Genomic DNA, 15,095 nt, shown 5'->3' with positions numbered 1-15,095 from the left:
AAAACTACATTAACTGAAATGTAAAATTCGCCACAGGGGCTAAACAGCATATTCAAACTGGCAGAAGAAAGAATCAGCAATTTTTTTTTTTTAGTACTGTGCCCACAGCATATGGAAGTTTCCAGGCTAGGGGTCCAATTGGAGCTACAGCTGCCAGCCTACACCACAGCCACAGCAACATAGGATGGAAGCTGCGTCTGCAACCCACACCAGCTCACAGCAACACCAGATCCTTGACCCACTGAGCAAGGCCAGGGATCAAATTCGCATCCTCATGGATACTAGTCAGGTTGTTTCCACTGTTGCCACAATGGGAACTCCCAGAATCAGAAATTTAAAGATAGATTCATTGAGATTATCCAGTTTGAGAAAGAGACGGAAAGAATTAAAACAAAATGAAAAGCCTCAGAGACCTGTGGGACACCATCAAGCATACCAACAAACAAATAGCCTCAGTAGAGAAGATAAGGGTCATGTGTACTATTTAACTGTGTAAGGAAGTAAGTCAGGAGTTCCTGTGGCTCAGCAGTAATGAATCTGACTAGTATCCATAGGGATGTGGGTTTGACCCCTGGCTTCACTCAGTGCGCTTAAGGATCTGGCATTGGAGTTCCCGTCGTGGCACGTTGGTTAACGAATCCGGCTAGGAACCATGAGGTTGCAGGTTCGATCCCTGGCCTTGCTCAGTGGGTTAAGGATCTGGCGTTGCCGTGAGCTGTGGTGTAGGTTGCAGACGCAGCTTGGATCCTGAGTAGCTGTGGTTCTGGCATAGGCCAGTGGCTATGGCTCCGATTAGACCCCTAGCCTGGGAATCTCCATATGCCACGGAAGCGGCCCTAGAAAAGGCAAAAAAAAAAAAAAAAAAAAAAAAGGGATCTGGCATTGCTATGAGTTGCAGTGTAGGTTGCAGACACAGATTGGTTCTGGTGTTTCTGTGGCTGTGGTGTAGGCTGGCAGCTACAACTCTGATTTGACCCCGGGCCCAGGAACTTCCACATGCTGTGAGTGCAGCCCTATAAAAGTAAGTAAATAAATAAATAAATAAATGTAAAGAAAGAAAATGAAATAACAGTCAAAAACTTCCCCAATTTAATGAATATCAATCAACTCATCCAAGAAGCTCAACAAAGTCTAAAGAGGATAAACTGAAAGAGAGCCACACTTAGATATATCACAGTCAAACAGTCAAAAGCTGAAAGGTAAGAAGCCTGAAGGCAGCAAGAAAAAAATGACCAATCATATACCGAGTTTCCTCAGTTAGATTAACAGCTCACTTCTTATCAGAAACCATGGAGTCCAGAAAGCAGTGAAATGATATAGTCAAAGCACTAAAAGAAAAAGTATCAACCAAAAATTCAACATTCAGCAAAACTACCCTTCAAAAATAGAAAATAAGATGTTCCCAGGTAAACAAAACTCATCACCAGAAGATCTACCCTAAAGTAAATACTAAAAGGAGTCCCTCAGAGTCAAATAAAAGAATACTACACTCTAACCTAAATCCACGGGAAGAAATAAAGAGTACTGGTAAAGGTTAACTATATAGGTAAATATAAAAGACAGTATTAAAACACATTTTTGTTTATAACTCTTCTTCTACCGATTGAAAAGACAACAGCATAAAGCAATAATTATCAGGTTGTACAGATGAGCTTTTAACATATAAAGATGTAATTTGTATGACAACAATAGCAGAAAGAAAGGGGGAGTGAATCAACATACACTGGAGCAAAGTTTTTGAATTCTATAGAAATCAAACCAGTGTCAATCACTAACTTGATTGTTTTAAATTAAGATGTTAATTGTAATACCTAGGGCAATCACTGAGAAAATAACTCAAAAATATAGTAAAAGAAGCAACAAGGGAATTAAAATGTTACACTAGAAAATTCCTACTCGATCTAAAAAAAGGCATTCTGGAGGAATAGTAGAATAAAGAAAAACAAATGAAGATATAGAACATGTAGTATCAGTAATTACATTAAATGTAATAGACCAAAACTGTACATTTCTCTTTTTTTATAATGATTTTTATTTTTTCCATCATAGCTGGTTTACAGTATTCTGTCAATTTTCTACTATACAGTATGGTGACCCAGTCACACATACATGTATACATTCTTTTCTCCCACATTATCATGCTCCATCACAAGTGACCAGACATAGTTCCCAGTGCTATACAGCAGGATCTCATTGCTTATCCATTCCAAAGGCAATAGTTTGCATTTATTAACCCCAAATTCCCAGTCTATCCCACTTCCCCCACCCCCTCTTGGCAACAATAAGCCTGTTCTCCAGGTCCATGATTTTCTTTTCTGTAGAAAGGTTCATTTGTGCCATATATTAGATTCCAGATACAAGTGAAATCATATGGTATTTGTTTCTCTTTCTGACTTACTTCACTTAATATGAGAGTCTCTAGTTCCACCCATGTTGCTGCAAATGGCATTATTTTGCAGTATTGTACATTTCTTATTACATTACCCAAAATGTAACTTATTTAGTTTTTATTATTGTAGTTTTCATGACTTCAAGAAAAATAAAATTATATTGGCCTAGGTTAATCTGACTTTTACAAAAACCTTTTATAATATAAAGTTTCAAATAAACACAAAAGAAAGAAGAATAGTATAATGACCCCCATATACTCTTATTTAACTACAACATCATTAACCCATGTCTATCATCATTTCATTTATACCTCCAACATGGGTTCCCCTATCCTGCAATGGATTATTATTGAAGCAAATCCCAAGTATCATTTCTTCAGAAATGAAGAGAAATTAATAATCTGCATTTTGAGAAAACTAGATATTCATTTTATAATTATAGAAAAGAGGAAAGATATATAATATATATATTAGCAATAGAAAATAATAACTAAACCTAAGATAATTTTTTAAAGCAATGCTATAAATTTATTGGAATTCTTCAAGATATTTTAGAAATATAAACAAAGCTCTTTCCATCTAGCTTTTAAGCCAGTCCTTGTTTTTACCTGTTTCTCCTCTCAGGTTGCCATCCTAGTTTGGACCTAGTTAGTGGGGTTTTACCTGAAGATTCACTTATTCTTGTCAAAGAATCAGGGTTGTTCAAAATTTGTTCCAAGAGTCTTATATTTCCTACAATAGAAGAAATACAATCTCATTTTTCAAGTACTAATTCATTTCGCTCTTAAATATCTCATGTTTGTACTAAATTAGTTTCTTATAGTGATGATCTACTTGATTCACTCTACGATATAGATTATAAATACATCCATCAAATAAAACTAAGTATTTATAACTCATGAAAACTATACTTGTAAAAGTTTAGGCCTGAATTTTTTCCATCAGAGAAAAAAAGAATTTGTTTTTGTTTTGTTTTGTCTTGCTATTTTAGAGTCAACCCAAGGCATATGGAAGTTCTCACGCTATGGGTCTAATTGGAGCTACAGCTGCCAGCCTATGCCACAGCCATAGCAATGCCAGCCAGATCTGAGCCACGTCTGCACTCTACACCACAGCTCACAGCAACGCTGGATCCTTAAGCCACTGAGCAAGGCCAGGGATGGAACCTGCAACCTCATGGATCCTAGTCAGATTCATTTCGGCTGCGCCATGACGGGAACTCCTAGAAGTGTAACATCATTACAAAACCCAGTAAATGGAACTATTTTTATAAATAGTTAAAGAGAGATTTACTATTTTTTCCCAACAATTATTGGCTGAATCTTCCCTTTGGCCTCATCTTTAATGAGACTACATAATAACCTTTTTTTTTTTTTTTTGGTGAGGTTGACTTGTTTATTAAAGATTACCTTTTAAATTTCTCAAGTCTCTTTAAATATGTCCAAGACAAAACCTGAATGCATTTAAATTATTCCAAAATTAAAAGCTTAGGAGTTCCCGTCATGGCTCAGTGGTTAATGAATCCGACTAGGAACCATGAGGTTGAGAGTTCAATCCCTGGCCTTGCTCAGTGGGTTAAGGATCTGGCACTGCCATGAGCTATGGTGTAGGCCACAGACGTGGCTCAGATACTGCATTGCTGTGGCGTAGGCCAGCAGCTACAGCTCCCATTAGACCACTAGCCTGGGAACCTCCATATGCCTCAGGTGTGGCCCTAGAAAAGACAAAAAAAAAAAAAAATTAAAAGCTTATATTTAACATTTGTACTTACTTTTATTAGAAAGGCTATATTTTAAGGGTCTTTAGCAAGTAATTATTTCCTGTCACTTCTATAAAAGTTAATGGAGTTCCCATAGTTGCTCAGTGGTTAATGAATCCGACTTGGAACCATGAGGTTGCGGGTTCAATCCCTTGCCTCTCTCAGTGGGTTAAGGACCCAGCGTTGCTGTGAGCTGTGGTGTAGGTTGCAGACGCGGCTCAGATCCCGTGTTGCTATGGCTGTGGTGAAGGCTGGCAGCTACAGCTCCGATTAGACCCCTAGCCTGGGAACCTCCATATGCAGAGGGAGCGGCCCCAGAAAAGGCAGAAAGACAACAACAAAAAAAAAGTTAATAACACTTTTTCCAACTGAACATGATAATAAAGGTTAAGAGTTTCATTGTGGCTTAGTGGGACTCCAACTAGTATCCATGAGGATGAGGGTTTGATCCCTGGCCTCTCTCAGTGGGTTAAGGATCTGGTGATGCCCCAAGCTGCAGCATAGGTCACAGATGAGTCTCAGATCTGGCGTTGCTGTAGCTAGCACAGGCCGGCAGCTGCAGCTCCAATTTGATCCCTAGCCCAGGAACCACTATATGCTGCAGAAGTGGCCGTAAAAAAAGCAAAACAAAATTTTTTTAAGTTAAATTGCTCTGAGTTTTATTACTAAAATTCAAACCTAAAAACAACATAAGTAACACTATCAGCCTTACTCTCAACAAAGCATTATTTTTTACTTCTTAATAACAAAATTTTTTTCATTAAAGGTTTAAGTGAGAGCCTGTAGAAGATAGATTATAAAGGATTATCTCCAATTCCTTCTACAAAGAATCTAAAGATGATTAATTTGCCCAGTAAATATCATTTAAAGAAAAATATTAAAAAAAAGAAACCCACTTCAGTTAGAGAATTATAAACTATGAGTGTGGAAATCTGTTCCTAACTTGAGCTAGGTCTATAAAAGTAGTGGGTGCTAATTATAACTGGTTTATTACCTGTATGATGTGACATCTCCATATTTTCTTTTTCTTCCATAGGATTTTCCCTCTTTGATATTTTATCATCCTTTGAAACAGGTACAGGAGCAAATCTACGAGGTGTTGGTGTCTCCAAAGGAGATTTTTGTTTATCAAAATTCATATCTTCAACCTCTCTTGAAGGTGCTTCAACAGAAATAAAGAAAATAATAAGTTTAACTGACTTTTTAAAATTTTTTTAACTGTAATATTACTCTTCTTTGTATTTTAAAATCAAACCAAAATTATATAGGATACACAAATCATTGACAAATACATAGAAAATAATTTCATCCTCACTAGAAATCAAAAGAAATAGATGATAAATACTTTATACTTATAGCTAATAAGAAAAAAAAATGACAATATTCAGTACTATCTAAGCTGTGGTGAAAATGGCATAGCCAGACACTGCTCATGTCAATGAAAACTCATGACACCATATGGCACTAAGATTAGCAAGTCTGAAATATTTTATATACATTGAGGCGTTTCTGCTGTGGCACAGTGGATTAAAAATCCAACTGCAGTGGCTTAGGTCATTGGAGAGGCATGGGTTGGATCCCTGGCCCAGTGCAGTGGATTAAAGGATCTGGCATTGCCACAGCTGTGGGGTAAGTCCCACCTGTAGCTCATATGCAATCCCTGGCCCAAGAACTTCCATATGCTGTGGGTGCTGCCGTTAAAAAAAAAAATTTAGGAGTTCCCATCGTGGCGAAGTGGTTAACGAATCCGACTTGGAACCTTGAGGTTGAGGATTCGGTCCCTGGTCTTGCTCAGTGGGTTAAGTATCTGGTGTTGTGGTGAGCTGTGGTGTAAGTTGCAGACGCGGCTCGGATCCGGTGTTGCTGTGGCTCTGGCGTAGGCTGGTGGCTACGGCTCCGATTAGACCCCTAGCCTGGGAACCTCCATATGCCGCAAAAGCGGCCCAAGAAATGGCAAAGACAAAAAAAAAAAAAAAAAATTTATATACATTGATGTAGTCATCTTACTCTTGGGGAATTTATCCGAAGGAAATAAAGAAAACATCAAATATATAATGATTTTCAAAATAGTATTATTTATAAAGAAAAAAAACCTAAAAACTGCCTGAGTATCCAAAGATAATTGTCAAGCAAATTGTGAAGAAGTTATTCAGTCACTAAAAAAATTATGAAGAAAATTATGTAAAACAAGGGAAAAACCTGATATGTTAGTAAAAAGCACATGAAATTCTATTTGTAATGATGAGTACATAAAAACGATATATGCTCAAGAAAAAGCACAGAAAAATAAAATTTAATTTGTTGAATTTTTAATTTAGTCATTTTTTTCTTTTATTTCTGTTACTGTCACTAAAATACACAAGGAAACAAGTTCAGTATACAACCAAAAAAAGTCTTTCCTTTAAAACTCAAGTCAAAAGAAAAAAAATTGGGGAAGTTCCCATTGTAGCTCAGCGGTAACAAGCCCGACTAGCATCCATGAGGATACAAGTTCGATCCCTGGCCTCGCTCAGTGGGTTAAGGATCCAGTGCTGTTGTGAGCTGTGGTGCAGGTCACAGAGGCAGCTCAGATTCTGCATTGATGTGGCTGTGGTGTAGGCCAGCAGCTACAGCTCCAATTCGACCCCTAGCCTAAGAACTTCCACATGTTGAAGGTGCAGCCCTAAAAAGCAAAAAAAAAGAAATCCCCAAAAACCAAACCAAAGCAAAACGGAAAAAAATTAGGAGCAAGTAATTCTCCAGAATTGAGCATGAACCAAGTGTGCACTTCTACTGAAAGCACATGGCTGGTCATACTGGTTTCCCCAGAATCATTTAATAAAAGATTGAAAACAGAAATCTCACTTCATTAGTACAAGATACATTAAACTGTGAGCGCAGAAACCTGAGTTCTGGCTATAGCTCTGACACTCACTCTCAAGCCAGGTGACCTTCAGCAGGCAGTCACAGCCTTTCTGTGCTTCATCTTCCTCCCTTTACAACTTAAAAAACTGACTCACATTACTTCCTAGCAGTTTTGTAAGGCTCAATCATTTGTTGTGGAAGGCAAAGCACCTTGCAAGTATAAGGAATCTTTAATATATCTGGAACACGACAATGTTCTTCTTCTTTTTTATTTTTTTTGCTTTTTCAGGCCAAAGGTGCAGCATATGGAAGTTCCCAGGCCAGGGGTCAATTCAGAGCTACAGCTGCGCCTACACCACAGCCACAGCAACACAGGATCCAAGCTTCATCTATGACCTACACCACAGCTCATGGCAACGCCAGATCCCTGACCCACTGAGCAAGGCCAGGGATTGGAACCCACATCCTCATGGGTACCAGTCGGTTTCATTTCTGCTGCACCACAACAGGAACTCCCCATAACAACATTCTAACAAGTCAGGAGTTCCCATTGTGGCACAATGGAAACTAATCCAAATAGGAACCATGAGGTTGGGGGTTAGATCCCTGGCCTCGCTCAGTGGTTAAGGACCTGGCATTGCCGTGAGCTGTGGTGTAGGTTGCAGACCCAGCTCAGATCCTACATTACTGTGGCTCTGGCGTAGGCTGCAGCTGTAGCTCCAATTGGACCTCTAGCCTGGGAACCTCCATACGCCATGGGTGCAGCCCTATAAGACCAAAAAAAAACAAAAAACAAAAACTGTATTCTAACAAGTCAAATATCGGGAATATTTTACCACGTGAATCTGTATATCATTAAAGGGATATGGGCTCTTGATTTTCATCAGTTCACCATTCAAATATCAATAATTTGGAGACAAATTTATTGAGGCAGTTTAAATTCTAAAGGTTTAAATAAGCTATGTATTCTTTTATTATTATATAAAAATATTTTTAAAATTCCATTAAAATAGATTTGCATTACTACTACTTTGAAAATATTTAGAAATGTTTATAATTGTATTCAGGTGATTTCTCTCCTGATGATATCGAGAAAAGCTGTAAATATGCAGTTTGTCAGAGAATCAGCGAATTGATAACAAGCATTTCTGATGCTAGAGAAGTAAAACCTTTACATAAAAGTGCTTCTGACAATTTATGAAACTTAATTAAAACCACTCAGTAGGGCATAATCCAAAACTTGAGTGAACAAGTTTCAAAATTACCTAGAAATTTTTTGACCTAAAAAAACCCTAGTGTTATAAAACAAAGACTTAGCCTTCTATAGCCTAGTAAAATAAGTTTTCACCTTATACACTATAAAAAACATTCATATCTGGCATTTTTTATTCATAGAGAACTACATTTTTTACCTTGTTTGGAAGCAAAGGTGTTATCTGAAGATAGATTACAGCTACCAAAATTCACATGGTCTGGTTTTACAGAATACTCTTCTACTGATCTAGAAGGAGGCCCAGTAATAGGCTGAAAACTACTAGTCTTGAGTGCAGCACTAATGAAATGAGTCTAGGAAACATAAAATTACTTTGTTAATTTCAAATATCAACTCAAATGTATTAGATGACAAAATACACTGAAATTTATTAGGGGACTTGTAAACAATCTATTAAATTCAATAAACAATGAAAATACATACTTTACTTGCAATTATCCACTGCAGCAGCAATGCAGAGGGAAGGACACGGTATCACAAAGACTGCTTGGCTCTGTGGTGTGGCCTTGATCAATTAATTTATTCTAAACCTTCATTTCTTCCTTTTAACCTCAGAGATGGCTCAAGAGACACTGAAGCTAGCTAAGAAAGGACCAGGAGGAAGGGACCTAGCCCTAGACTTCTACTTAAGCCAAAACATCTCATCTGTTACATCCTGGATGGTAAGATTTCATTTTAATCAAAGTTCAAAAAACACTGATAGTAAGCACCCAAATAAAATAGTAGCCATGCTTAGTAGCAGCAGTAATATATTCATTTATATTTAGATGGACACTGTAATGACTACTTTTTAGCACTATTTATTAAAATAAGTGAAAAGTGTATCTTATAAGACTGGTGTTTTTTTTTGTTTTGTTTTGTTTTGCTATTTCTTGGGCCGCTCCCGCGGCATATGGAGGTTCCCAGGCTAGGGGTCTAATTGGAGCTGTAGCCACCAGCCTACGCCAGAGCCACAGCAACGCGGGATCCGAGCCGTGTCTGCAATCTACACCACAGCTCACGGCAACACCGGATCGTTAACCCACTGAGCAAGGGCAGGGACCAAACCCGCAACCTCATGGTTCCTAGTCGGATTCGCTAACCACTGCGCCACGACAGGAACTCCAAGACTGGTTTTTAAAAAGAAGAGAGTTTTTGTTTTCTGTTTGTCTGTCTGTTTTTGGCTGTACCAGCAGCATTCGGAAGTTCCCAGGCCAAGGATCAAACCTGCGCCCCAGCAGTAACCCAAACTATAGCAGAGACAATGCCAGATCCTTAACCAGCTAGCTTACCAGGGAACTCCCCTTTTAGAATTTTTTTTTCCTTTTTTCTTTTTAGGGCTGAACCCATGGTATATGGAAGTTCCTAGGCTAGGGGTCGAATTAGAGCTTCAGTTGCCAGCCTATGCCATAGCCACAGCAATGCCAGGTCTGAGCCACATCTGCAACCTATGCCATAGCTTGTGGCTGGATCCTTAACCCACTGAGCAAGGCCAGGGTTCAACCCCAAATCCTTACAGATATCATGTTGGGTTCTTAACCTGTTGACTCACAATGGGAACTCCCAAAGAACACTGTTTCATCAGGTATTAACTGAACTACTAAAATACCTAGTATGTCACTGAATCTTCACATCTCTCTAATTATAAGCTTTTTAAGTAAGATGTCTGAATTAGCAAAGATTCCATCATTCCAAAAGCAGAAAGTTAAATAACAGGTTTATTTATTGAAGGATAAATGAATAGCAGATAGACAGTTAGGACTATCTGAAAAAATATCTATGTGTTTTCAAATATGTCATCTCATTTCATACTCAGCAAAAAAATAAAATATTTTCTAGGTAAATAATGAAGGCTCAAGGAGTTCCCTGGTGGCCTAGCAGTTAAGGATCCAGCATTGTCACTGATGTGGCTCAGATCGCTGCTATGGCGCAGGTTTGATCCCTGGCCTGGGAACATGCACATGCCATGGGTGCAACCAAAAAAAAATTATTTTTAATAAATAATTTAAAAAATGAAGCTTCAGAGAAATAAAATTATCTGTAGACTGGGGACCAGCACTCTAATAGGCCCATTCCTAGCCTCTCTCCAGATAACATGCTACACACTCAATTTTAGCCTTACCAAAACATTATTTTATATGCCCATGATCATTCCAATAAAAATAATGTCTGAACCACATGAAAAGTTCAAGACAAGCTCTATTAAGAAGTCTTGAAAATTACAGGCCACTTTATAGTGTTCACTTTATCACCTTATATTGAGTTATAATAAGCTTATTTTATATATTCTTCTAAATGTTATATTTTAATTTAATTTTTAAAAGTTTTTAAATTGCATGCCAATTAGGGGAAAAGAAGTAAATTAAAACCAATGCATTTACAATGCTGGTCATTCACTCATTCCAAAAAAAAAAAAAAGAACCGTTTACTGAGTACCTGCATGCTAGGTAGTATCCCAGGGCCTGGAAATTCCAAAATGAATAAGAAACTATACATACTATTAGCTCCTTGTGGGATAACTCTTCTTTTTATAATAGCCCATGGCCTCATGTGCAAAAAGCACTAAAAATACTCATTCTTTTGAATTAAGTAAATGTAGACATAAATGCATATATGAGGTTGTTCTCATCCATGAATGTGCATCAGAGTCATTAGAGAGCTTTCAAGGATCCCAGGCCCCATCTCGGACCTGCTGTCTCAGAATCTCGTGTCTCAGATTGCATGTCTCAGAGAGGTACAAGCATGTGTATTTTGATAAAGCTCTCCAAGTGATTCTGATGTACATTCCCCAGCTAAGAAGCACCAATGTAAACAAATAGGTGCAATGCAATGTAAGTCCTTTAAAAATGGTATGCGAGTTCCTGCTGCGGTGCAACAGGATAAGTGGAGTCTTAGGAGCCCTGGGAGCCCTGGGACAAAGGCTCCATCCCTGACCCAGCACAGTGGGTTAAGGATCTGGCGTTGCCACAGCTGTGGCTTAGGTTATAACTACTGCTCGGAGATGATCCCCGGCCGGGGAACTCCATATGCCAAGGGGCAGCCAAAAAAGGGAAAACAAAATATGGTATTAACAGAAATACTACAAAAGAAGGAAAAATCAATTATAAGGAGAAATTTCACAGAACTAGACATTTGAACTAGAATGTGCAGTTCTCCACATAGAGGGGAAGAATAATGAACAAGCAAACTGTTATTTGAGAACTAAGACTATTACAATCTAATGAGCTACTGCAATAATCAATGAATTTAAGGTTAGAGATCCAAGACAAAATGTCGTGGGATGTGTGCTGACTTTATTACAGATACCTGAATATCTATTTGTTGCTGCTGTAATTTTTCGAGATGCCTAATGTGCTGTTCCATAAACACACTCATTTGCTTTTCATGATCATGACAGTGTAGTTTCTCTTGTTTACTCTGAATGCTTGTCTGCTGCTCTGTAACACGTTGTAACTGTTTATCAGTCTCCTGTAATTTATTGAGTAACTCTGTAACAGAATTGACCTTTGCTTCCAAATCACTCTGCACCTAAAACAATAAAAATATCCAGATAACAGAAATACACTCAATTACTATAAAGGTTATATACAGTGACTAGTATTGAGAAGTGATCAAACCAAAGCTTTTACCCTTTAAATTTCTGATGATTTTATGCCTTTATTTTTTGTATTAAAAAGAAATAAAAGGCAGAAGATAGTTATCCTTGAATAGATCTTCTTACTCATAAAAAAAATGACAAATTGATCACATAGAATTTTTCTTTACTGGAAATTAAGCACTTAATGGAAACTGAAAATATTTATATGGAACTTAAAAAGAGCAAAACAAAGTACCTTTCAAGACTTCACTAATCTAAGGCTGAACTAGATTGGCAGTCCTGGCTCTTCAACCTATTAGCTCTAAGACCTTATGTTGACCCGAACCTGTTTCTCAATTTTCTCATTTGCAAACTGAAGGGTCTGGCATAGGTGGTCTCTATGATCCATTTTGGCTTTAAAATAAAGATGACAGTCGTCCCAAGTTGCCCAGGACTGAGGAGTTCCCAGGATAAGATATTTTCAGTGCTAAAGCTGGGAAAGCCCTGGGTTTTCTAGCACTAAGACATTGATGAGGCATAATTCTCATAACTTCTGAGAAATAATACACAACCATGGAGAGCAATGAAAATGTTCCTGGCTGGACACAACAACTACAGAATCGGTTTCTAATAAACATTTTTACATTTTACAAAGTAGTTATCAGACTATCTGGGGAGAAACATACTTTTATCAGTGGAGCTGCTGTTGCAATGGCAGCAGCAGTCGCTGCAGCCACAGTTGTAGCTGAATCAATGCCACTGGGTGAAGTTCTATTCTCCTGAGTAACAGCATCCTTTTCTGTGCTGGCATCTTCTAAAAGCTGTACCTTTACTTCCTTAAAAACAGGCATGCTTTGAGCTCTGTAAATAAACAAGGAATAAAAATCTATTCAGTTAAGCTACACTGAACATTAAAAGAAATAACTACAAGTGGTAATCTGCTGCAGGTGAGTTTTCTTGATTTTTAAAAAAATTAAATCCCTGTTTTTCACTATCAGCAGCTTATCGGTCACTTGGTTAACAAAATCTATTAAGGCTCAGGTCACTAAACACTAAAAAAATAAAAAGATAATTCCCTGAAGACAGCAATACTTCAAAAAATATGACTCAGCACACATGCAAAAGACATGAGCATAATTTCTATGATTTATAGTCAAGAAGTACAAATTTAGGAAGTTCCCACTGTGGCTCCATGGTAACGAACTTGACTAGCATTCGTGAAGAGGCACGTTCAATCCCTGGACTCACTTAGTGGGTTAAAGATCCGGTGTTCAATCCCTGGACTCAGTGGGTTAAGGATCCGGTGTTGCCATGAACTATGGTGTAGGTCACAGATGCGGCTCAGATCTGGCATTGCTGTGGCTGTGGTGTAGACCACCAGTTGCAGCTCTGATTCAACCAACCCCTAGCCTAGGAACTTTCATATGCCACATGTGCAGCCCTAAAAAGCAAAAAAAAAAAAAAGTACTAACATCTAAAACATGCAGAAAAGGCTCTAAAAATTTAGTTTTACTCCCGAAGGAAGACAACCCAAGAGGGATGTTAAAACTACTGAAAAGAATTTATTAAATTCTAGCTCATTTAGATTTAATAAATGTCACCTACTTTATCAAAATAGGCACAAAAATGCTACTGAGCAGTTTGAATTAAAAATGAGATACAGGAGTTCCCTTATGGAACAGCAGGTCAGGGATCCAACTTCTACATGCTGCAGGTTCACCAAACAAAGAGAGAGCAATACAGCATACTTAACTAAATACTTGGAGAAAAAAGGACTGATCAATTTTGCTCTGTATTTGCCCTGAAAGAAATCAATGAAAGGAAACATTGACAAAATTGAGGCGTCACTAGGTAAGACTAAGTCAACTCAGCAGGAATGAGTTCTACCTCCAGTTGCTAAATTTCCTTTTGATTTTTAAAGAAGGTACAGCGCTCTTAAACTTATTCCTCCTTGATGTTGCCTCATTTCTACTAAAAGCATCATTTTTCTCTTATTCTCCACATTTTGAAGTTATCTTAACTTCTCTATCCTCCATTCACCTTCTCACACCCAACTCAGTCACCAGTTTTGTCAATTATTTCATCACAATCACAGGAACGATGTCATAGAATTACAGAGGCAGGAGGAAGCCAACTGACCATCTTACCTAATGTCCTCATTTTGCAGATGAAGAAAGTGAGGTCCACAGAGGCAATGGGATTTGCTTGATCAAAGCCACAGAATTAGTAAGTAGCAGAGTCAGGATCATTCCCTGAGATCTCCGCAGGACACCAAGCTTTCTCTCTCAGACTAGACTTCTCCCTTCATACGTCTCCCCCTCTAGGACTAAAACTTCATTATCTCTTGCCAACTATTTCACTCTTCCAGTTTCTACTTGCTTAAAAACTTCTCACATTTTTTCTCACACACATTTTTCCACCATTCAAAAATCTAAAATTGTTCCTTATAGAGACAAGTGACTAGGCTAATTTCTTCCGTCTGGCCTTCCTCACACTCCATCCTCTAGCCCTTCCCCTGGCTCCCATACATACTGTACTTGCTGTTCGCTCAGGAAACCACCTCTCTCCTGAGTCACACTGCTCTCAGTTCACACACCACTTCCACAGCTGACTCCATGCTTTTTCTCACACTATTCTCTCAATCTTCTAAAACCAACTTACTCTATCCTTCTTCTTAAGATCCAACACAAGCCTTATCTTTTCTAATAAGCCGGTTCTTTTAACATTTCCTCTTCATCTCTCACTTCATGAATCCCTTTTGCATTTACTGGCTATACCACACAACTGAGGCTTGATAATCAGTTTAAATGTCTGTAGAAAACAGTTTAATAATATATCGAGTGTTTCCTCTCAGTTCAAATCACACATTCCTTCATAAACGTACATATTCTCCTCTCAACTAAGCTCTCGGCAACTTGAGGTGGTGAGTGAGGGCAGGGGACTATTTTTTCAAATAGAAACTCAGAAAGAGCTCATAGTAGCTGCTCAATATATGTAATTGACTGAGTGGTATACTAAGAAAATATAATTCAGACAATCCCTACCTTCTAGAATTCCTGTCTGTAGTCTGAATGTGACTTGTCCTTTAAGATCTCTCATACCACACTGATACACTAAATTGACCAACAAGAAAAATAACATTACAAAGTCTAGACACCAACTTCTTTACAGGCTTTAATAAATTATCAAATTCATAAATGCTCAATGTAGCAAATGTAAAGAACTTCTAAGTGTAAAGAACCAGAAGAAAAATGCACAAAACTCTCCCACTCA

The 15,095-nt window shown here is 38.0% G+C and overlaps 1 protein-coding gene across 1 annotated transcript in view; it reads right to left on the bottom strand.

The window, feature by feature from the left end:
• KIAA0586 (KIAA0586 ortholog) overlaps positions 1–15,095 on the bottom strand; it is a 137,799-nt gene that overhangs the window by 111,017 nt on the left and 11,687 nt on the right. Inside the window, 5 exon segments of the mRNA XM_021102647.1 lie at positions 2,999–3,122; positions 5,144–5,311; positions 8,406–8,559; positions 11,552–11,773; positions 12,509–12,683. Coding sequence (XP_020958306.1) covers positions 2,999–3,122; positions 5,144–5,311; positions 8,406–8,559; positions 11,552–11,773; positions 12,509–12,683 — 843 coding nt within the window.

This window comes from Sus scrofa, chromosome 1 (genome assembly GCF_000003025.6).
Source record: "Sus scrofa isolate TJ Tabasco breed Duroc chromosome 1, Sscrofa11.1, whole genome shotgun sequence".
In the NCBI taxonomy this organism is placed as follows: domain Eukaryota; kingdom Metazoa; phylum Chordata; class Mammalia; order Artiodactyla; family Suidae; genus Sus; species Sus scrofa.
The sequence above is the reverse complement of the archived record's forward strand: the minus strand, read 5'-3'. Positions and strand labels throughout refer to the sequence as shown.